Source organism: Carassius auratus, chromosome 13 (genome assembly GCF_003368295.1).
Source record: "Carassius auratus strain Wakin chromosome 13, ASM336829v1, whole genome shotgun sequence".
NCBI lineage: Eukaryota > Metazoa > Chordata > Actinopteri > Cypriniformes > Cyprinidae > Carassius > Carassius auratus.
In genome coordinates, this window is record NC_039255.1 from 3,710,090 (window position 1) to 3,735,122 (window position 25,033).

Consider the following 25,033-nt stretch of genomic DNA (forward strand, 5'->3'; position numbering starts at 1 on the left):
TCTCAGATGGGGCGTCGTCCAAGATCGGCCCTCTCCGTGTTCTTTCGGTCACACTCGGCTCCGCTTTCGAATTATGTGGCGCACGTTCGCTTGGTGTTCGGTTTTAGTCGGATTGTCTCGGAATTGTTCGGTCACATTCGTTCTTTTAAACGACTTTGCCACATGGTGGTGGTTGTTGCGCACTAATATAGCTAAAATTGGCTGCAATCTATTGTTAAAGTTGTGAATACAGGAGGATATCTTACGTATCTTTTCACAGCTATTATTAATTTAAAGTACTTTACTGGGATTATTTTGTTTACATATATTATTGGCAAAGTATTATACACAAAACGAAAGTAAAAAATATTATAATAATAAATAACAATAGCATATGATTAATATAAGAATCCAAGTATTTAAAAAAATATAAACATATAACTTACACTATTTTTGTTAAATTGGTTTTAACCACAGAGAATACATATCATATAGATCAGTGGTTTCCACAACAGGGCATGTGCTGTCCTCTAGTGGCTGTGAAAATATCTCCATCCTTTGAACGTGTTCTTATTTTGTAGAGCTGTCGTATCTCGGCGTTTTCGGTCCTTTATGAATATTTAGTTTAACTTAGTATTTATTTTAACGTATATCACGCACAAATGCGTCACTGTATTCTTATAAACAAACTGCCAACGTTGTCGGAGACGGACATTTTACTGTGTACCTTTTAATTACTACATAGACATAGTTTTGCATGGCATGAACTATCTATATTAATAGACGTACTCCATGTACTTTATAGTGGCGTTCAAAGGTGTAAAGTGCGGATATTGCTGTGGCTACTGTGTAAACGAAGAAGGGTACAGTGAAGCTGCATAGTATGAAGTAAACACAAAACCTCAAGTAACAAGTAAATAACAACACATTTCGTTTTGTGCATATTAACAAGGTAAGTTGCATTCTGTATAGTTATGAATCATAATGTTTTGTTGCTTTTTTTTTTTTTTTTTAAAGGGCTTTTACCACAACAGGAAATGTGAAGTAAATCAGTGCGTCCAGGCATTTACAGCAGTTTTTAGTAACACATAACCTACATTGATTGTGCGTGGATAACTACGCTGACTACGTTTTAAAATTACAATACAATCTGTGAGCAATTTTAAAGGACATTGTTTTGCTTTTATTAGTAACACAATAATGACAAAGAACTCCCCAAAAATGTCCCCACTCAAATGAAGGAAACATCATTTATATGGAGGAGAAGATGTATTAACAAAAAGAGATCTAATCAACGGATTAATGCAGTTATTATTATTTAAATCCAAATAATAAAATTAATATTTGGAAACTTTACTTCCTACTGTGATACACGCGTCACACGCTTTACTTCCGCATTCCTTAGTTCATACTGAAAGCCTATGGGAATGTTTCAATCACGCTGGCGCCCACCTACTTGGGGCGGGGATTCAGCAAGTCAGACCAATCAGAGGAGCGCACTGGGCGAACGTTACGCAGCGTAATTAATATTCATGAAGTAGGGTTCTTTGCGCAGCTGAGAGCGTGGAAATGGCAGCGGGTGGATCGTACAGTATAGTGGAGTATTTTGGGGGAGATGGCGGCTATCGCTGCGGTTACTGTAAGCATGAAACCGGCAATTTCTCACACGGTGAGTGGATATTAATCTGTTACCAATGGCTGGTGGTAAGTTTCAATGACTTGACGGAACTGTTCAGGGAAGCCGGGTCTGACCACTCTGTTTTGACTAGCTTTCGTGAGCATGATTTATCAAATATTGAGACGCTTAGTGATATAAAGTATTGCTTATATAGTTCCAAATGGGTTGCTTATAGTACTTCATCGTGCAATCCATTATTAACAGCATGATGGTCTTATAGTGGAAAGTAGACCTTGTCAGCTGTCAGCAAAACCTTTCCTCTCAATGAAATGTGTCAGTTTGCAATTTTAAAGGAGTATTTTATATATATATATATATATATATATATATATATGTGTGTGTGTGTGTGTGTGTGTGTGTGTGTATATATATATATGTATTATTATTATTATTATTATTATTATTATTATTATTTTTAATTTTTTATTATTAATACAGTATTTTTTTTTTAATTCATGAAAGTATTACTTATTTTTTATTTGTCTTTACATTTTATACAGACTCCCTAGTTCGCCCTTGCGACCTCCTCATTGCAGTTTGAAAACCCCTGTACTATTGAGCTTCTATGTTACAGCTTAAACATAAATCTTTTTAGAACGTGCCAGATGTACCAGTTTTCGTATTTCCCAATCCATTAATAGTTAAAAATGCTCCAGGGAATTGTAAGTTTGATGCTCTAGGATGGTCATGGAAATAAGTGGTTTTATGTACTCTCGGTTTGTTTTTTTGCTGCAGCCACCAGATAATTCAGACTGAAATGAAGCTTGTCTGTGAATGAACGTGCTGGAGATAATCTGATCCTGCTAATCTGCTCCATGCCATATTATGTGGAAGACCGGAAGAAGGAAGCGTGCCTCTGATGCTAATCCTGATGTGGCTGGAAGCCATCACGAGGACCGTTCAGAGACGTTTGATTACTTTAGTTTGGCAGGAGTCCTAAATAACTTGCTTTGATTATTCTAGTGACCAGCATTATGGTGATTGTCTCAGTAACTCTTCATATCTTATGGGGCTCTGTTTTTAACCGATTGGCAGCCATGACCACCATTTCAATCTTGCCATGTAGGAGAATAGTTAAATTGATTGCCAAAGCATCAGAAAGTTAAAGCAAGTACTTGAACCTTTTAAAGTCAGCATGAAAATTGCATGCATTTCCAATTGAAACTGGAAATTCAATGCGAAGAAATGCTGGACAGGACTTTAATTTAGGTTATTAATTGCGAATGTATTTGTCAAAACTGGGTGTTATATACCAGAATAAAGCTGGGCTGTTGAAATATAAGAGGGCCTGATGATGTTTTTTTTTGTTTTTAGTAATATGAGCAGTGCATCATTCACAATCAGTCTAAGTCAATGCATTATTTTGGACTTTGCAGTAGTAGATGCACGTTCTTCTTCTTAATCTTTTTTTGAGTAATGTGCACTAGTGTATCATGAATAATAAGTCTGAGATGGTAAATGGGTCAGTTTTGGTTTCACCTTGACTTTTTGAACAGTACAGATTTCTCTTTTATTTGGGCTGAACTACAGTTGTGGTAAAGCTGTGCATAATTTTTCTTTGTAAAGTATACTGACCAGTTCCTATAAATATCAGCAGTCTAGTGGAAATGCAGGAAAAGCTGCTGCTGGGTGACTTAAGGACTGGCATAACTATATAGAAGTGAATGACTTGTCTTAAACTTTCAACTTTAACACTCTCTGATCAAATTTATGTAATGAGATTGCATTATACTGGGCTAATGCTTAACCCAGAGATTACCCACAGCCTCAATCCTTTGTCAGACACATGCTTCTAAATTGCAAAATTATGAGTGTATTTAAAATCTTTTTAGTGCAATGAATACAAGGAAATATTTAATTTATTAGAAAAATCCTCAATGAATTATGTGCAACTTTTAATAATTCACAACCTTGAAGTACACCAGGACTATAATTTTGAAATGTCTATGCTTTAGTGTTGCTGGCTTTTCATCCAAAAAAGATGAGGCAGAGAAAAAATTTAATCTCTGAAAGCGTGAGCCTTCCCTTTTAAACAGGCAGCACATTTATGTATTTAATGAAATCATCATCATCATCATCATCTTTTGAAGTTTAATATTCACGTTAGGCTGTGTCGCGGTTCCTTGTTTTACATCCCCACGTTAAGACCTCTTGAAATGATAATGAAGACACCTTATGACCTTAAATTTCATATAATTGAATGTTTATTCTTTTTATTGTTACATTTTAGGGTCCCGCAATAATTTTTTCAAAATTTGTATGCATTTTAGGCTTCATACACTTCTATTTTTAGTGAAATGCTTGCACTGTCAATCCCTGTTTATGAGTGTTTAAATAGAGAGCTCATGTTTTTTTTGAGTTATTATTCTTTATTATACGAGTAGAGTATTCAAGCAGTGCAGTAATAAATCAGACTGCAGGTTAGCTAGCACAGGTTGTGGTCCGGCTCTGTCTTTTCAGGGCCCTGACTAACTGTTGTTGCATGGTGCGGTTTGGGACTGAACTGAACTGTTTGTCAGTGAAGATTTTAATTTTTCATGAGGAAATCATGTAGTGTGTTTGAAATGATTACTCACATTTGTAATCTTTTAAGGGCTTGTTGCTGGCTTGTTTTCTGCTTCAAATGGAATCAGGGGCTATTGTGTTGTGGAAAACAGGTGCCTTTTGTCAGCCAGATTAATGTACGATAAGTCAGGTAAAAACAAACCTCTTTTGTTGTGCTGATCAGACTGATGTCACTTCATGGGTCTTTCTGGATTGTGTCGTGTTCTATTGAATCGTCTGTTTGTTTTTGCTTTGAGAACTATTGTTCTTGCCTGTAGAGCTTGAAAGTGAGCACCTGCTTTTTCCTGGCTCAGATTCTGGAAGTGTTTTAATTGTCATTTCATTTTTCTTGATAATTGTACATTTACTTTTTGTACATTTAGCAGATTCTTTTTTCAAAAGCAATTCTCTTCCTAATTTTTTTTTACAAAATTCTTTAATGAAGCATTCTATACATTAAGCCACCTCTAAAATGGATCACAGAAAATAGATAAAACAAGGTGCAAAATATAAAGACTATTTATTCAGTTTCCCACCTAAAAATCCCACTTAAAAATCCAGTTCAGAATCTCCGTATATAAAATAACAGTCTGAGCGTTTCAGTAGCAATGCATGATATCAGTACATCAAACAATATTTACTCCTATTGTTATTTACCCTTTTTTGTTGTTTAAGTTATGTGTGTGTGTTTACATTGTTTTCTGTAATCTAGCACTTTCCCTTTAACTTTTTAAGAGCATTATTTATGTAAATTTTATGCACCGTTATCGTACTTTGCTATTAAAATGGTGTTATGCTCAAAATCGAATTCATATATGTAAATTACAAACAGAATTTTAAATAGTAATAAATCTTAAATGATTGTTCACTGACCATTCCTGCTTGACAGCACCCCCTTGTGTTCTTTCTAAAATCTGCCAAAAAGCAAATATTTTTTTTGTTACCTTACTTTCCGGACTATAAGTTGCACTTTTTTTCATAGTTTGGCTGGTCCTGCGACTTATAGTCAGGTGGGACTTATTTATAAAAATGAATTTGACATGAACCAAGAGAAATGAACTAAGAGAAAACATTACCGTCTACAGCTGTGAGAGGGCGCTCTATGCTGCTCACTGCTCCTGTAGCCTACAATGAGCAGCATAAGGGGCTGTTCACATATCGAGTCTTTTGCTTGCTCAAGTTCGTTATTTCCAATGTAGGCGCGTGGATTGAACGGTCATAATGGAAGCGACGTGCTTGCGACGCGCTCATTTTTTCCAGGAGCGTCCGCACCGCATCGAGTTAAAAACATCTAAACTTTTCAGAATGCCGCAAGCGCACCGCGGGTCATGTGACAAGGGGGAGTCACATGTTGGGGGGAGCGGAGAGCGTTCTTAATATTCCGCAGCGCTAACACATTCCGTGGGGTCACTCGCTCAACCCAGAATGGCTTGCTGGTTCGAAGATATGTGGAATAAGGGCTGCCTCCGACAATTTTCTTTTTTTCTAGTTGACTAGTAGTTGTTCATTTAAGCCATTCATGGACAAATCGCCCCTTTATATAAATTTATTTACTTAAATAGGCTATAGCCTACAGGATAATAAGCATTATGACCGCACACAATAAGCTTGCCACAAAGAACCGGTTAAAGTTATGATTATGAATGTGTCTAAATTAGCAAAGAGACATTTAATTGTTTAGTAATAAACTTTTGTTTTCTGTGTCGCCGCAAATATGAAGTTGACGATGCGGACTCGCCACAAACACCAGAGAGAAATGCACATTTCATATGGATTACATAATCAGAGAGTAGCCCATTTATTTTGGTTTGAATATTTTCTTTTAAATTTAAATTTAAATTTATGCATTTAGCAGACGCTTTTATACAAACCGACTTACAGTGCATTCAGGCTATCAATTTTTACATATCATGTGTTCCCGGGGAATCGAACCCCCAACCTTGCGCTTGCTTGCTTGCTAGCGCAGTGCTCTACCAGTTTTTACCAGTACCACATTTCAAGGTTTCTGTAATATATAGCCTATATATCTCAAATCTGTGAGGCACAAGCTGAGTTTCAGCGTCCTCCAGTTCACATGCAATGCAAGTGATCGTACTGGCGCCTCAGTACGATGGACAGTGACAAGCCTCCTGGTTTTATCCAAAATATCTTAAACTGTGTTCCGAAGATGAACAAAGCTTTTACTTTGGTACGTTAAGTTATTAATGATAAAAGTTCATTTTGGGGTGGAATATCCCTTTAACACCACAGCCAAAAAATGTAGAGGATTCTCAAAGCTTTGAGGGCCGATGTCCTGTACGTGTCCTTGTGTGGGAATGTACTTCTCTGTGACGTCAAAGGAAATGTTTTCCTTTCTGAACAGTGTGTCAGAGAGCTTTGCTGTCAGGGGTCCATTTGTGTCTCATATCTACAGTACACATGGATATAACACCGGCTTAAGATGCCCTATATTATACATGTATGCACACACAGCTTCTTAAGTGTCTTTATTTAAGAGGTTTATCCTGGTAAGTTTGTGTTGTATGTTCTAAGTGATGTGTTTCTCTCTCTCTCTAGGCATGTGGTCCCATAATATGACAGTGCAGGACTACCAAGATCTCATCGACAGAGGCTGGAGGAGGTGCTGATGTTATTATTATTGTCTGACCTCTGAACTGCGTGTTTAATAGTATAGTCTTCTGACTCTAAATCATGTGCCACATAAATAGGTTTTCTTGCATAATATCTTCGCAGGAATCACTTTTACACATGAACAGGATGCAGTAGTCTAGTCAGTGTAATGACCGAATCAGACATACTCCCCTTACAACAAGACAAATGGCTTTTCTCAAGAAATGTGATTCAAGTCAACACAAATCCACATTTAAGACCATTTTTCAAGATCAACTTGAGTGAATATATATATATTCATCAAGAGAAACAATAAGTTTGTCATAGGGCCAACATTTTTATAGTGTACAATGCCAGGGTTAATTGAAACATTATCATTTATATATGTAAAGTTTTAATAAATTATTATTTATTACAAGAAGAACTGTGAATTTTAATGAAGAGTTAGTAGTGAGCCCAGCATTAATGAACTGCTTTTATTAATCATTAATTATTGGTTTGTGTATGCCTACATTTTAATCTTATTCTATTTAAATTTACAATTTTTACAATTATTATTATTTTTATTTTTAGAAGTGGCAAATATGTTTACAAGCCTGTTATGGATAAGACATGCTGCCCACAGTACACCATCAGGTAAAGGATCCAAATGTTTTTATTTTACTATATACAGGATACTCTGTGGTATATTAAAATTAATATTTTATAGTCAAATGAGTTAAGTGACTATTGAGTGATCATTTTAACTGTATATATCACAGCTCAGAAACGCTAAAAAACAATGCAACGTCAAATATGTTGTGTCCTTTTCACTTTCTTCATATATTAATATTCTGTTGTACTTGTTTTCTGAAGGTGCCATGCTTTGAACTTCCATCCGTCGAAGACTCACAAAAAGACCTTGAAGAAGGTGAACCGGTTCCTCTCCAAAGGAGAGATGCCAGTAGAGAGGCATGATGAGGGACGTGAAGGTGAGCGCCATTTACTGGATATCAACAACTAGTGGCAATTTATGCCCAACATTCACTAAGTATCATAAACCTGCTGTCATATTGTCTGTTTTATGGACTAATTTAAAAAAGCTCTTGATTTACAGAAAATAGTATAAAACGTGTGATTTGCATCCCTTCAACTGAAGAGTTGACTAATAAATAATAGCTTTTACTGATATTCAGTGTTTATCTTAAGTTATGAATTAGATCTGATGTTGAAATTGATTTATTTTTCCAATAGAGGATTCATAATTTCAGCATTTAAAGCAGTTCAAAATGAGAACATAAGAATATTGAATCATTTTCATTCACTGAGCCGTATAATGTATGTTTACTGAAACATTTTAATATATTAAAATGACACAAACAAATAATTGAACCAGTTTGGAAACCGTTCAGAGAAAATGACTGGAGGAATCAAACTTTTTTTCTCCTTTGAAATGGCTCATGTTTTCACAGTGTCACTTAATTTTACACTGGCAGCAAATCATATCTGGTTACATATGATTCTGTATATTGCCCAGCTGCCTAATTTGAGCCAGTGTATAAAGATTGCATCCCCAAGCCAATGTTTTCTACAGGTATAGCCTCTGTCTGTTTCTTATGTCTTGTGGTCTGGTCTGATTCGGTTTGCAATCCCAGGTTTGTTAGAAGATATCAAAGGTCGTCTAAAGCCCTTCTCTTCCATACTTCAGAGGACAGTGGCTATAGCTGCAGGAAAAACCCAGTCGTTTTTGTCAGGTGCGCTTTCTGTGCTGTAGACCAGACATTGATCAGATGTTGATCCCTTCCTGTCATCCAGGCATCACGTGTTATCTCACCCATATTTCACAGTTTTCTTCCCTTTTTGTCTTATTCTCCATATTTAGTGTTTTCTGTGCATGATTTGTTTGTGCAGTGTTGTGTAGGACAGGTTTTGTTAGGGTTTATAATGTGAAGTTGTGCTTGCGACTACAGTCCCTTCCCGATCGAGACCCATTTCATTCTATGTAGACATGCAAGTTTAAAACCTGTCTGACTGTGTTCTAGAATGCAACCAATTGTGGTTTTCTTTTCAAATGATTTGCATAATTTGATGGTTCCAGTAGCGGTGCGAGTTGAATGAATTCCTGTGGTAGACCACATGAGAGTCCCTGTGATGATGGATATCTTAAATGTGCATGTGTTGATTCTTTAGGAGAGCCCATGGTCTCTGCGCATGAAGAGGGTGTTCACCCACCTCCTCAAGACCCTCTGGAAGCAGACCATAGTGATGTACAGGACATCAGCACCAGCCCAGACACAGACACCACTAACTCGTCTGCACCAACACCGGCCAGAGAAGATGCAGCGCCCGCCCCAGAAGAGAAAACTCCTAATGTTACACCCAAACCAGGTCAGTCTCATAGAATGGGCTTCTTAAACATGTCAGCTTTAAGTACATATACCACAGTTACAGTTATTTGATTGATTCACCAATAACTGATATGTTTGAGACAGATTTTTGAGTATTTTTGACAAAAATAATTGGTTCATCACAAAGAAAATTAGTTGTGGACCACAATAGGAATGCATTACTGTTGTGTGCAACCAATTAGGACATCACAACAGAAAGATGGGTTGTGTTGTTAGTTCTCTAAAAATGCTGGTTTAAAATAACTACTTTGGAGTAAATTAAAGGCTGTGTCTCAATCAGCTCACTAGTTCAGTAGCCAGGGCACTGATAAAGGAGTCAGAAATATTAAGGGAGATTCACAAGCTTGAGGGCTGATTGAGATACACCCAAAGTCCCTTTAAGACAAGTCATTTCACTTGGTGGCCGTCTTTGAAATGCCTCTCGGCGTGCAGCTCCTATCTTTCTGAATGGGGAAACATCAAATTCTCCAAAACTGTTCACCAATGAAATCTTAAAACAACTACCTCATGAATGTTGTTTTTCCTGCTCCAATAGTGTTAAAAAAACCCCCTAATTTTTCAGGCTTGACCGGCCAATACGCATGTGCAGTCTTAGCGTGGGTCTCATTTGGCTTTTTTTATTGACAAGGCAGGACTATTCCGCCATATTAAGCATTGCACTTTTTCCCATTCATATGTAATAGGAGTGCACCATCTTTGGTATATCTAAAGTCTTTGAGTCATGCATTCATTTGGCGGGAGGTGAAACTTCCATGGTGGCACCGGAGTGGTGCTTGCTTTTAGTGTAGATCCGGTGTAGGCTAGTATTCCAAGCAGACACTAGCTGTAACAAAATGTTACAGTAGGTTACTATTTATTTATGTTCCTATGTATACAGTAAACATTTGACAGGAATACAATGTGTTCCAAACCTTACTTTCCTGTCACTCAAGTTTTCTCTCAGAGCAGAACACAGAATTTACTGGTTTGTCACAGGGTTACCCAACATTGGGTTACAGCGCTGGGTAAGTGTGGTAGGGGGTTCATCATTTGTATTGACAGTCACTGAAAATGCAGCTGAGTTACAGAAAAACTATCCAGCGCCTGGGTAAAAATATAAAAAATAATCCCCGTAATAACCCAAGAATTAAGATTTAAGAATATACCCAGAATTTTTTAGAGTGCATTATGTCTTTCTCGTCACATCCAGTTCAGACTGCAAACTCAAAGATTCCAGCATGCTTAAGGTTTTTGGCCTTGGTGTTGTAGAATCAGTTGCAGCAATGGAAACATTGTCAGAAAAGTTTAGCACATTTTTCTGTACATTGATTAAGAGGCTAAAGAACCATCATCAAGGTTACCATCATCTCTTAAATCATTTTGGCCCCCACCATCCACAACAGTATGTGAAGACCCAAAGACCTCCAGTTGTGTTATTTTACTCTAAGTATCTTTAAATGTTTTTCTTACAACATCTACCTGATTAAATATTATAGAGCTTGGTCTTGTTTTGTATATTCATGGTACAATGCCCTTGGAGACATAAGATTATTACAGGGTCTAGAAATCACACTGAAAATTAGACTTTATAATTTAGCCAGCCTTTTCTAGATGGGTGGAACTCTGATTCCTCAAAGGAAAAACAGCTGGTGAGAGGTTGAATTAAAATAAGAAATTGTTGTGGTTATTTTATTGCTTGTTTTATTGAGTAAGTGGTTCTCAAATCCAGTCCATACAAGCGCTTTGCATATTTTGCATGACTCTTTTGTGTGACATAATATACCTCTGTAAATAAATATTATTTACATTCACGTGTTGTGTACTTTAATGCCCTTTGAATGGAACATATACGCTCCCTTCAAACTGGCATCATGGTGGAATATCCTCTAATGTCCACTTCACAGGGCTCTTCTGGTTAAATAGAACAAATGTCTGCAGTAATAAGAGATACATACAAAATGTGCTGGAATTGAGAACCGCTGATTTAAGACATTTTGAGGCTTCTTAGAAGTTTTCTAAGGATCCAGTGCATTTAATACAACCTAATGTTATTAAAATCATCTGGGTCTTAAAACTGAACCAGTTCTGAATAAGAACCAGTTGTCAATTCCTAACCGGACTGGTAACTGGAAGATGCTCCTCTGAGAAACACTAGAGGGCAGCATGTGCTCAGAAATAAATGTGGCATCTGATTTTGTTATTTTTTTTTACATCTGTGCAAGACAGTCGTTCCTGTAAAACATCACTTCCCACATCAAACTGAATTTCACTCTTTAGCTAAATGAAGTTTGAAGCTTTATCAGAAGTATCTAATGTGAGTCAACACCTTGCTTTCCTTTATAGTGCTTGAGCCCAAACATATAATAAATTCCCAGTAGCACAAGGAACATGCATCTCTGAATATGAATTATAGACAAATTAAAAGTCCCATACATCTACTGGCTCCTGGAATGAGCACCCCACAGAACGGTCCGGAAATGGGAAGGATTTATAGAGGCTCATAAAAGAAAGAGAAATCTCTCTCTGTCAAATGTATCGCAGCTCGCTTAATGACCATTAATGTCTGTTGTTAGCATTGACACATACTGAGCTTAATGACTGATTCCACACCGGAGGTTAGTTAAGTGTGAAAAGTAAAAGTGCATGTCACATCATTGGAGGAAGCATTTTTATACACTATTGTACAGAAGTTTGAGGTCTTAAGATTTTGAATATGTTTTTGAAAGTGTCTTAAGTTCGTCAAGGCTGCATTTATTTGTTCAAAAATACAGCAAAATCAATAATTTTAGGAATTAGTTAAAAAACGGTTTTCTGTTTGAATCTATTTTAAAATGTAATATATTTCTTGTGAACAAAGCTGTATATTCAGCATCAATACTATTTTATTTTCGATGATTAGAAATTTCAAAATAATCACATTTATTTCAAATAGATTTTTTGCAACATTATATAAATGTCTTTACTCTAACTTAATCCATCCTGAAATATTATTTTCTTTAAAAAAAAACTGACCTCAAACATTTGAACGGTAGCATAACTGCAGCACAAGCTATATACGTTGTCTTTTTGAATGAAAATAATGTTTGTTTAAGTGAGCAGCATTAATTATGCTGAAACAAAAACATTAATGAATCATTTGACTGTCTGATGTAAGTTGATTGTAACAATTGCTGTGTGAAAAGGCCAATCGTTTGTTCATTTGATTAGTTTTCACACATTCATGAAATCTGTTTATGAACGCAAATCCCTTCTACACTCAAACAGCGAAACATGACATTTAATAATCAATTTGTTTTTTAAAAGGGTATCATATTGATAATTCTTGCTTTAAAAGACCAGGAATGTGTATAACAAAGTATCTTTTAGGTTAAATTTTTTGTTGCCAGTGCATGTGTGTTTGTGTGTTGATCCGATAGTAAAAGTGTTTCTCTTCTCCACGCCCCACTATTCCTCTTTCCATATGTTTTCCTCTCATAAAGGAGTGTGCCAGCTCTAATTCACCCGGCCTGGACTCATCCCCACACAGTAAATATACCTTCCACTGTCCCCTCAGGGAGTGTGTGTGTGTGTGTGTGTCGGCAGGTGTACATGCATCTGAAGGAATGTGTCTTTTCAGTTTCTGCTGCATATACATTAGCATGTGTTGCTGTATATGTGTGTCCATGAGTCCGCAAGGAAAGGCAGTTCTGGATTTTTTACGAACTGTTAACTGCTGGAGAGGGAGAATGTGTCTTCTACAGGAACAGATCTGTCAGAGTTGATCTCTCGCTTGCACACAAGCGCCCACTCGAAACAGCTCGTGTATACTGCTAAAGATCTGTGTGACCTCAGTACACTCCGCTCCGTGTTCCTAGTCAAATATGATAATATTCAGCATTTGACCAGGACTCATTTAATTAGTCTTCATACACTCTGAGCTGTGTTCAGTAGTGTTCATATTTGTACAATTATTATTATTATAGTGTAATCATTAAAAACCATTAAAAGTATTATAAATTATTATGTATTATAAATTATATATATTTGTTTTTTACTATTTAGTTACTATTATTTTAGTTTAGTTTATTCTTGTCTAAGGATTCTCATCTTAATCTTTATCATTTCTTTCTTCGATGGAGTACAAAACAAGATATTTTGAGAAGTGTATCAGTGTTTTTTGTGCATACAATGAAAGTTAATGGGGTCCAGTGTTGTTTGAATCCCAAATAGTTTTCAAAAGATCTTAATTTTTGTGTCTTGCAAAAGAAAGGAAGTCATACGTATTGAACTGTCCCTTTAAAAAGATTTTCTGTGCTTAAGTTGCCTTGCTTGATGGAGTTCGTAAAGGTTTTTTTTTCTTTTCAGATGTATTTTGAAAAGTGCTATACTAATATTTTTAAGTCAGTTGAATTGCAATTGTGTCAATAACATAACACTGTTGTAACTGGGCAGAAAGTGGTTAAAAACCTGGACCTCAAACCCCTCACCTCTGTGTCAAGGGGTTTCTTAATGTGTGCTGAGTTGAGGACTATGCAGATGCATTCATATGATACTCTTCTGTATTATAACCAGGCAGCACTTCACCAGCACCCATCCACTCTGAGTTCAGTTAAACAGTGCGAGTTACAGGACGCAGGCTGTCTTTGTCCTGGCTCTCGCTCGTGTTTACTCTGATTTGGAGGAAAGCCATTCAACGTCGCTATCATTTCTTTGCTGTATTCACAATCTTGGCCGGAAACATTCCCTCCTTTAAGTCAACTGGAGGTATTAACAGGAAAAGAGGGAAGAATGAATGTTAAGAAAGAACTAATTGTGTCAGTGACTCCGGCTCTTTGTCGGAGGAAGTCACAGAGCAGCACTCGGAGGTCCTGTAGGAGGTCCCACATCTCATGTGAAGCGTGTAAAGGCCAGATTTATTTGGGGAAAGTGTAAATAGTCTGTTACGGATGTGCTTTTTAAAGCTGGTCCAAATCTGTGCGTTGTGTTGCAAGTGAAACTAACAAGTTGTATCCGGTTAATGCTGCACTTCTAAACATAACTAAGGTGTCTAGAGTTTATTGTAGTATTCAATTAAACTAACAAAGTAAGTAAATATTTGTTCTTGTGTGGCTTGTGGGTGAATTTCTTGAAATTTGTCCAAAATAGTCCAGAACCTTTTGGGGTCAGTTTCTTTAAGACTTAATATATAATATATATATTGCATCGTGACTTTATTTTAATGACAGTTAAGCTCATTTCCTTTTAAAAGTGAAATGAAAAACACATTTATGTTTCAATCTTGTAATGAAAAGGCTACACACTACAGTTTAAATGTTTGGATCGTTATTTATAATTTTTTATGTATGTGTGTTTTTGAAAGAAATCTCTTATTTTACAAAAAACTGTAATATTGTGAAATAATATCACAGTTTAAAAGAAAATGGAAAGATAAATGTTTTTTATTTGTATATATTTTAAAATGTAATGTATTCCTGTGACCAAAGCTGAATTTTCAGCATCATTACTCCAGTCTTCAGTGTCACATGATCTTCAGAAATCATTTTAATGTGCTTATTCTCTGCAGAAGAGACATTTCTTATTATTACCAGTGATGAAAACCGTTGTGCTGCTGCTTAGTTTTGTTTGTGAAAACTGGTATAATTTTTTGATCAATAGAAAGTTTAAAAGAACAGCATTTATTTGAAATAGAATTTTAAAAAAATTCAACCTACTCTAAACTTACAATTCTGAAGTGTTTATCATGGAAGTATTTGTTGTACTGACTTTTTATTTATTTATTTATTTATTTTTCTTTACTTGTAAAAAAAATTACAGTAGTGATGATCATAACATGTGCAATAAATGTTTTAGGAATAGTTTTCCTTTTCTTTATATAAATATATAGTTCCTTATTTTAATAATGTTTTATTTAATTGATATGCTTCTGACAGGTTTAATGAGATGCACTCCTTGATCTCTGATGGGTTGATGGCAGGCGGGCTGGCACAGGGACATGCAGGAAATGACCCTGCTTTCCTTATTGCTCCACACAGGATGTCGGTGTGTAAACTGTTGACATGGGATGCCGGGAGCACTCCGAGGGCCTGGCGTTGGTCCAGTGAGATTGAGAGAGAGAGATGGAGGGAGGGAGCAGGTTATTGTACTCTAACCCAGATATATACTGCCAAAGTTCAAAACACATTATCACACATAAACTGTTTAGCTTGCACAGTCCAGCAAATTTTCTTGACTGCTAGAACAGCATGTGAAGCATTTCATTTTGCACTTCTGGTGTCAAATATGCGTGTCTGTTTTCGTAAGTGCCAGCTAATCAGTTCAAAATTGCCTACACGAAGAAGCTGAGCCAAATCTAGAGACCAGAATATCACAGAAACTAGCAAATGCATTGCAATACTTAAAATTAGAGCAGAAAGTGCTTTAAATAATATGCTCCACTCAGATTATTCTAAGAAGTTTAATTGTAGCTAGAAATGTGATTATGCTCCAGGATATGTGTATTTTGAGGTAAAATAAGGTGATGGAGTGCTTGACCGTTGTCAGAGATGAAGGTCATGACTGGAGTGTGTGTCCAAGCGTTAGCTCAGCATTACACCATTACTGTTCACCGTATAGACCACAGTCTAATCTCTTCTCAGTAGGAAATGGATGGCCGGCTGCCACCGCCACACACTCTGAAACAGTAACTGATGCAATGACCCTCTCCGTCCCCCCTTTTCCTGACCAGCCCTGCCTGTCGTTCTCGATCTGGGAATACCACCTCCTTCGGTTTCCTTCAGGGCAAATGAACAACCACCCTGACACTTTCATTTAAACCTGCAATTGGCCTGAACAATCCTCGCAAAAACAGCGGGAGTCAACAAACAGAGGCTGTGTTGTTTTACAGCTGTGATGATGTCATGATTTCAGAGGAGCGCAGATGACTTCCATCTAAACAGGAGGACCCGGCCCTGTGCTTACTAATGCAAACTAGAGGACTCGTTGGAGCGCACACATCGTGCTCGTAACCCGCTCGAAGGATCACACTCTCCTACCGTTCACAAACGTGCCTGCGAGCCGCTTACAGAAACATGCTCTCACACCCAGCAAAACAGCTCCAAATGTGGGATGTGCTCTAGCCCTGTTACTGATTATACCTCTCCTGTAGTCTTCACTGCTCTGCCTCTTACAGTTTATGTGGTAGTCTGTAAATGGACGCAGGTTTTTCAGACTCGTCCTGCTGGTTTTCCTCTGCTCTTTTTGGAGATGTCAAGTTTTCCACTGTGCTGAACTATTTATTTGACATGTTTTAGACACAGGGTGTTCCTCTGCCCATTGGGCGTGCGTTCTTAAACATTACACATGCCACATATAGCTATGAAATCAACATTGACCCCATTACTTTCTTGGTCTTAATGTGTGTGATTTACAGTGCACATTATTCGAAATGCTAAGAAATGAATATGTTTGCAAGCTGAAAAACCTGTAAAAACACCCATTTGACAGCATTGTATAAATTCATCATGGATGAAATCGTTCTCCACCTTTTTTTAAAGGAAGTAATATTTTTATTCAGCATGAACGCATTAAATCAAGCACAAAAAAACATTTACAATGTTACAAAAGGATGTTTCAAATTCCTCCAGTTTTTATGAACTTTTTGTATATTAAATACTTATGAAAAAGAAAACAAAATGCATCAAAGCAAATAAATCAGCATATTAGAATGATTTCTGAAGTTCATGGGACGCTGAAAACTGAAGTAATGATGCTGAAAATTCAGCTTTAGATCACAGGAATACATTACATTTAACTATATATTCAAATAGAAAATTGTTATTTAAAATTGTACAAAAATATTTCACAATATTAGTGTTTTTACTGTCGTTTTGGTCAAATAAATGCAGCCTTGGACAGATAAAGAAACTTCTTTTAAAAACATGAAAAAATAAACCGTAGCGACCTCAAACTTTTGAACAGTAGTGTAACTGCTTGATGATAGGACAATGCAGTAATGCTTGTACTGTCAATTTGTGCTTTAGTCAGCTCACATCTTCTATCATTGTTGTTTTCTTAAATCTAGGTAAGGGAGCCGATCCCAGCAGGCCTCTGGGTCGGAAAGCTAAGGACATCAGGAAAGAGAGACGACTTCAAAAGGAGCAGCAGAAGCAGCCAGAAGCAAAGTCTTCCTCTGTGGATCCCTCCCCATCAAAATCTTCATCTAATCAGCCCAAGTCTTTGGAGGAGTTCATTACGGAGTCCTTACCCAATGACCCTCTGCACCGTCTAGAGGTAGCACATCAACTTTGCTTGTATGTAATCAAGTAACTGAAGCAGGCCAAAGCAAGAGAGGATGCACCAATCTCAACGCTGTAACTATCACAGTATTTGAGTATCCTGTTTAAATATTCCAAGCTGTCCTCTCCTGTTTTTGCTGTGATTGCTTGGGTGAAGTCAGCATGGGTAAACAGCCAATGTTTCTGCTTTCTAAGCAAGTCTGTATGAAAGACCAGCTTATACCACAAATGTGATTGTCCTTGGAGACAGCACTGGGCTGATTCATCCCTCGATTAGCTCGTCCACTGGACTAATTTGATTGACTTCCAACATGTCATTCAATTATCTTAAGTGGATAGCAGTCAATGTCACTGCCGTCTGAACAAGGTTAGTGGTTCAGCTTAGAAACAACACATGAGATAATCTGAGTCTTCACGGCCAGGACTAGAAGCAGCTCTTGTGTACAAAACCACAAACTTTCTCATGCAAACAAACAATTTGTGCATTTGTTTATTCAAGAGTTTAATTTGTGTGACAGACTCTTGTTGAGTGTAGTTTGATGTAGTTTGTTGCCACTATCTATCTGGTGCATATTAATGAAAACAGATGTGTTTAATACAGTGTGTGGAGTATCATATCTTTCCTTTCCAGACCTCATTTTATCACTTGGGAAATGGGGGTGTTAGGGCTAATTTCAGTAAATCTCAGTTGTGGGGTCATTAAGCCCTCGGAGAGGAACGTCAGAGACACCCGGCCTAATGAGATGTTTACATACAGCTAATCAGACACGTGTGGAGTGTGTTTTATAATCCACAGCACACTGTAAGTGAAACATTCTTTGTTTGACAGGGAAGATATTACTTTAAGTTTAATATATGACTGTTCTGGGTTCAGTACATATTGAAAGAATAGTTTACCCTTTTCATGACATAGAAAAGGAGATCTGAGCAGGGCTTTTCCATGCAATGAATCTGTCATATAATTAAACGACGTGTAACAATGAAACTGAAATGCTGTATTGCAGGTATTCTGAAGGCATTATTGTCTGATATCCTTTCTCTCTCTGCCTTTACTTTCATCGTATGCAAAACTTCAACAGGTTTGCTTGTTGAAAGATTGGATGTAACTTTACAAAAATATATACACACAAAATATTTCTTGTAATACATTCAAAAGTTGTTTTTTTTGTTATATATTTTACATTATTTAAATGTATTGTTTTATTTTTAGAATGATTTCTGAAGGATCATGTCACTATGAAGATTGTAGTATTGAATGCAACAATGACAACAACAAAAAAAATCACAAGAATTAATTAGATTTCACAATATATTCACATACAAAACAGTTTCACAATATACACAATACAGGTTTTGCTGTATTTATTTATTTATTTTTTAATAAATGCAGCCTTGGTGAGCGTAAGATACTTCTTTTAGACATCAAAATTTGAATGCAAATTTTAGTTTGAAACTTTATACATTTATATTAGAATGATTTTTTGTTTTTGTTTTTTGCTAAAAAAAAATGAAGAGGTTCTGTTGTAATCCTCATTATGTCACAAAAGCTTTTTGCTCAATCTTAATTGTATTGAACCCAGAACATTACTTTAAAGTACTTTTTAAAGTGTGTATGTGTCTATGTCTTCTCAAGATTTATGATAGAATGCAGTTATCAATATCACCCAAATACACCTGCGGAGGGCAGTAGAGGCACATTCTAACTCTCCACATTGAAAATCTTGACAAGTTGTGATTTGTATAGATTTCTTCTACCCTCTTTCACCCCTGTTTTGACAGCGCTTCTCTCTCTTTGTCTTGGTTACTCCTCACACACTTAATCAAATGTCTAGATCTCAAGAGAATCGCCCTACAGATTAAAAGACTTTACTTATGTTTATCTGAAACTAAAGTCGCAAATATCTTCATTTACTTGGCCAAGCAATAATAAGAGATGTCCAGTGAGGGCCAAATAAAATAAAACTGGAGCTAAATCTCCCATCATGCTCTTTTGGGGTACTTGTGAACTATAAGCCCCTCGTCCAATGAAAGTGTCTCAGTGAGAGGTCCTTTAATTAGGAACAGCTTTGCCAGTCAATTAAATGTTTCTTGGAGGATTGCATTTTGCTTTGTCTCCTCACTTCTGAGGCCAGTTTTTCCTTGTGCAAACACAGATGATCGTGTGAGATGTCAAGCTCAGTTTTACTAATCAAACACAACATCTGATCCCACACAGTTTTACACGTTACACAGCAAGTTAAAAGAGGCTTAGTCTCACTTGGTCTTCAGAGTGTCACAGAATGACTTGACTGTCATGTATATTAATAGTTGTGACCTGCATTTTGTAAATGTATATGCTTATTTTAATAAGAATCAATTAAGTTTTCTATTAATTATTAATTTGTAATGCATCTTGACCGGCCAAACTTCAACATGTCTTGGACTACTTCTTCAAATCACCCATTCTTATATATATATATATATATATATTATTTTAGCTTTACATCATTTCCTGTGGTTGACTGTGGTTGCTAATGCAATATAATGAAAGCCAGTTCAACTGCTGCTAGAAGTTCAGGAAGTTTTCTTTGTAACAGTATAGAGTAAGAAGACACTTTGAGATGGATTCACTGCAGGTCTGTGTTTAATCATTAGTGCAGGAAGTCATGTGTAATCGTCTTCTCTACAGTTTGCATTACATTGAGGATCAGGAAGTGGTTCTTTAGCAATGAATGGCGTGTACAAATGAACCCATTTCTGGAGACACAGTAACCTTCTTTTAAAATCTGTTGAGAAAATGCACAACTAATTGCATTACACAGCTGATGATCTAAATAAAATTATTAGAGAGTCTCATGAAGCCTGTTAAGAACATGCCCAGGTCATATTTAGTAATTTGGGTCACAATAATTAAGTGATTCATAATTGGGATATAAAATTGCTATTTTGTTAATGCAAATAAATGTTTTTCTTTTTAGTTTCAAGGTGAAATATGACATGGACATGTTCTCAAGAGAGTCACCCTTTTATAGATACATAATCATTTTACATATATAATAATAATACATAAATAGTTGCTGAACCCATGCTGAATCTTACCCAAACAAACAAATGTTGTGATGTGATGAGTATGGGTCACTGTTTTATATATATTTTTAATTCTAGCATGTTTTCTTTGATTTTTCATTGACCACTTATTTGCAGATGTATGAGTGAATCTCATGAAAATATTTGGAGTCTGTGTGTGTTTGTATATTATAAATATATTAGAGGTGTAACGATATTCAAACGGATCCAGAATAAAAACAGCAAAGCACATCCCATGGTACGTACCACAGTATTCTCATGGCGTACCGCTATAACCCCCTGCTGAGACATTTCAAACACATACACCATTATGGTTTTGAATTGATTGAATCACTTTGGAAAGGAAGGTACCATTTAAGGACACTATGTGCAGAACAAATCTGTCATATAGGATACATAAATTTATAATGAAAACATGACTGTTAAAGAATATGCCTTGTTTCAGCGCATTGCTATGAAAGGAATGCATGCAGAGAGTTATGTCTTCATCACTTATGCAGCCACTATATATATCTATATCGGATCGGATAAAATGGTCTCGTTGCATCCCTACTGCACGCTGAAGAGATAATCACCATAGTAAGCCTACAATGAAGCACTTTACTGCAGCGTAACTCGACCAGATGCATCCCTAGCATTCAGCGCAAGCAGCACAAACAACAGTCATCATATACATAACAATTTAACAACTCCATTATAATAAAATGCTGTGAATTTATAGAGTTGCCATTTTTCTGTGATTTTGTGCAATATAATTGAATTTCCCTGTGCGTAATCCGACAGATTCCTACAGGATTTTCAATTATAAAGCGGGGAATTCCCACAAATATTTCTGCACTATAGAATGTAGCTATAATATTATCAGAGCAGATCAGTCATTTAAAAACTTTTACAAACAGTGTGAATGATTGGGATTGGGTGATGCTACATTTTCTCCTACTCTTTCAAAATAATCCATAATATCAACATTAAGTTTGCTCTGCAATTCTAATGTGCGTTTTGGACAGTTGACAGAATTGTCACTTGCACGTCATTAATCCATTTAAGTAATGCCAATTTAAACATTAAAGCTATTTTAACCCATAAAGTACTTGTCCACTCTCTGAATGACGGTCTTCAGTGCGCTCTCAGCCACAGCTCGCACAGCCACCTCTCAAACTGCTTGCGACTCTCAAGTTCAAATTCAGTTACCGTATTTTCCGGAGTATAAGTCACACTTTTTTTCATAGTTTGGCTGGTCCTGCGACTTATAGTCAGGTGCGACTTATTTATCAAAATTAATTTGACATGAACCGAGAGAAATGAACCAAGAGAAAACATTACCATCTCCAGCCACGAGAGGGCGCTCTATGCTTCTCAGTGCTCCTGTAATCTACCAAAGAAAACATAGAGCACCCTCTCGCGGCTTTAGACAATAATGTTTTTTCTTGGTTCTAAATAAATGCGACTTATAGTCCAGTGCGACTTATATATGTTTTTTTTCCTCGTTATGACGTATTTTTGGACTGATGCGACTTATACTCAGGTGCGACTTATAGTCCGAAAAAATACGGTACTATGTTTTGATTAAAATTATTTCCTTATTGTTCCATTTTATTTATCCATGGCACATGCATTTTTATATATAGCCTATATGTAATGTCCAATGACTTGTTTGCATTATTTCGGCATTAATTTATTTTATTTACTTTTTTAAGGCAATAGATTTCTCTGTAAATCTAAAAACTATTTTTTAAAGTCTTATGTTAATGCATTAATTATGTGAACTAATAAAGCGCAATTGTTGTTGTTGTTATTATTATTATTATTATTATTATTATTATTATTATCATCATCATTATTGCATTAAAAGTGAATCTAGTGTTCAATAACATTGCTGGTGCCATACCATGAACTCTACCCCAACAGCAAACCGAACCAAACAGTTAAGAAACAAACAGTTGCGTATTGTTACACCTTTAATATCCTTTGGATTGGACCTGTTCATGTTCTTGACCTGTTTCATGAGATTCACCCATGTGCTGTAAAAGAGGACTGCATATTTATTTTTATTCTGTTTCCATTCCAAATCATAAGATGTTCTCCTGCTGTGTTTGCACTTTTAACTTTATCTTGGCGTGTTTCTTGAAAAACAATCTATCATTTTTCTGTTTAACCCTGTGATGCTCATCCCCATGTTGAAGGTGAGGCTAGTGCGCTCCAACCCTCCCAGTCCACAGTTCAAAGCTTCGTTTGACGCCTCGTACCAAGTGTACAAACTCTACCAGATGGTCATTCACAAGGACCCGCCTGACAAACCTACCGAGAGCCAGGTCAGGGGATCCACCACTGAAGGGCTTTCTCTTAGCTGTTGAGCACATTTGACATGGCCATGCTTCTACTTTCGTGTTAAAACCAAAAAATATTTTGAGGGTTTTGACTTGTGATGCATGAAACAGAGTCCAAGATGGGTGGAAATGGTAAAGAGCATGAGGTAGAAATAAAAGAATGTTCAACTGGAAGCGAGAAATCACAGTGCAGGGACTTTAATGAGCAGTGTTTTAAAACAGCAGTGAGGAGGAGGAAACCCATAGCAAGCAGACAGGAAATGAGGAAAGGCTGAAGCAGTTATAAGTGAAAAAAATGGAGGTAAGCCACGGAAACTCCACGATTCTACAGGTGTCCATGTAAAATGAGGAGTTTTTTATGCTGTTGAGATTTTTAGGTTCTTATACTGGTGTTTTCCTTCCACTTTCATATTCCAAATAGTCAAACTGAAAGCAGCAACTTTAGTCAAACATCATCTTGTAGGTAGTGCACCTTTTGTTTTTTACTACAGTTTTGCAAATGTTTTCTAAGTTTTAGTAATTCTTTGACTAATGTGAGAAATTACAGTTCATTAGCATTAATTTGCGTCATCATCAGTGTTTCCTGTTATAGCGCCAAAGCTAAATCATCAACCCAGTGACATAACATATTTAAGCTTATTTGTTCAATTCTCTGCCACTGCTAATATATGCATGTTGCTTGTTGCATGTGGTAACAAACATATGCTGTGATGTGGTTCTGTTGATGTCTGACCCGACCAGATGGCTCTTTTGAGTAATGAGTAGGTCAGCACATTAGCTTACATAATAAAAACATTGTCATATGTTTAAGTTGTTTAAATGGATTAGAGAATAAATGGGAAGCTTTGTATGGGACTTTTTTGTTGTTAATTGGGCTGAATTGGCGTTGCACTTCAATCTTTGGCTTTTTATAAATTTCTGTTCTTTCTGCCCTCACTTTATGACCGTTCCAAGTTATTGAAGTGTTTATGAATGCTTTGTGTATGTGTGTGTGTGTGTGTGTGTGTGTACACATTGAAAGGTGCCATGTTATTGATGCCCTGCTGCATATATTGGTCTCAAACATGCTGGTTTTGTTTGGCTTGAGTTGGTACATTGAAAAAGATCAAGTTTGGAATGGGTGTTTTTTTTAATGTATTTATTTATTTTTAAAATCTGTTAAGGGACCAGTGCTTATCCCACTGCCCAGATGACATTCATTGAGTCTGTATGAGTCCAAGGCATGTGATTTTAGCCTTGAGTAGATCTTCACAGCCGCAGTGCACCAGCCTCACCTTCAGCCTCCTGTTTCCCTACATTTAGTTTGAATCCATGAAACACATTCCCTTCCCTGTCTAACTCAACATGGAAACAAGTTACTCTGTCATAATTGTCTTTATATCTTATGTGCTTTATTTTTTCTTTTGATTCATCAGAATATTGTAATATAAATCGTGTAACTGTGCGCTTCTTTTACACTCTTTGAATTTTCCAAACTATATCATATTCCTTGATGACTTCCATTGTCAGCCTAATAAGACTAGTTTATAAGGTCACTAATATTAATCATTATTTGTATGGTGACAGCCATATTGTGCAAAAGCGATGATGTGAATTTGTTAGTTGCTTACTTAAGTTTTAAACTGAATTGCACAAAAATACAGAGGAGACCAGGGCTTCCTATAACAAATTACGACATTGACTCATTTATTCAGTTAAATTGTGATGAGTTAAAGCATTGCCTGTTCAGACCAGGCTCTGATATGGGTCACATTTAAAAGGTCATGTGAACAGAACACTGCAAATGAGATATATACAGTGTTGTTGAAATTAATTCATTATTATTTTTGTATTAACCACTCCCCTTATCCACACATTCATGACCTTTTCCCTTTATTCTCCCTATCTTCCATTTCCCTTTTTTTATTTCTCATTATTCTTTTTTGATTTCTTATTATCCTTCCATCTTTCTTATTCAATCGTGTTCTCCTCCCGTGGCGTTTTGTTGTTCTTCCTCCCTCTAATCGTCCCTTCATCACTCTGAAGGTGAGGCTAGTGCCGGTCAGCTTTGAGGACCCGGACTTCCTGGCGTCGTACGAGCAGTCAGCAGCAGTGTACGCCCGCTACCAGATGACCGTTCATGGTGACGCTCCGTACGAGTGCGGGGAGAGCGAGGTACAGACAGAAACATGTCACATTCACAACTACATGAAACACTCAACCGGTTGACCT

The 25,033-nt window shown here is 36.6% G+C and overlaps 1 protein-coding gene across 4 annotated transcripts in view; it reads left to right on the top strand.

Annotated features, from left to right (window-relative positions):
* The first annotated feature begins 1,501 nt into the window (after window positions 1-1,501).
* Window positions 1,502-25,033, top strand: part of LOC113112375 (arginyl-tRNA--protein transferase 1-like) — a 71,248-nt gene continuing 47,716 nt past the window's right edge. Inside the window, exons 1-8 of one of the 4 annotated variants that reach the window (XM_026277916.1) lie at window positions 1,502-1,648; window positions 6,758-6,821; window positions 7,385-7,447; window positions 7,667-7,782; window positions 8,446-8,544; window positions 8,981-9,178; window positions 17,216-17,424; window positions 22,679-22,807. In XM_026277916.1, coding sequence (XP_026133701.1) covers window positions 1,549-1,648; window positions 6,758-6,821; window positions 7,385-7,447; window positions 7,667-7,782; window positions 8,446-8,544; window positions 8,981-9,178; window positions 17,216-17,424; window positions 22,679-22,807 — 978 coding nt within the window. In that variant the 5' untranslated portion in view covers window positions 1,502-1,548. Of the gene's footprint in view, window positions 1,649-6,757; window positions 6,822-7,384; window positions 7,448-7,666; window positions 7,783-8,445; window positions 8,545-8,980; window positions 9,179-17,215; window positions 17,425-22,678; window positions 22,808-24,847; window positions 24,977-25,033 lie in introns of all 4 variants that reach the window. The other 3 variants (XM_026277917.1, XM_026277918.1, XM_026277919.1) reach the window with 3 other exon arrangements.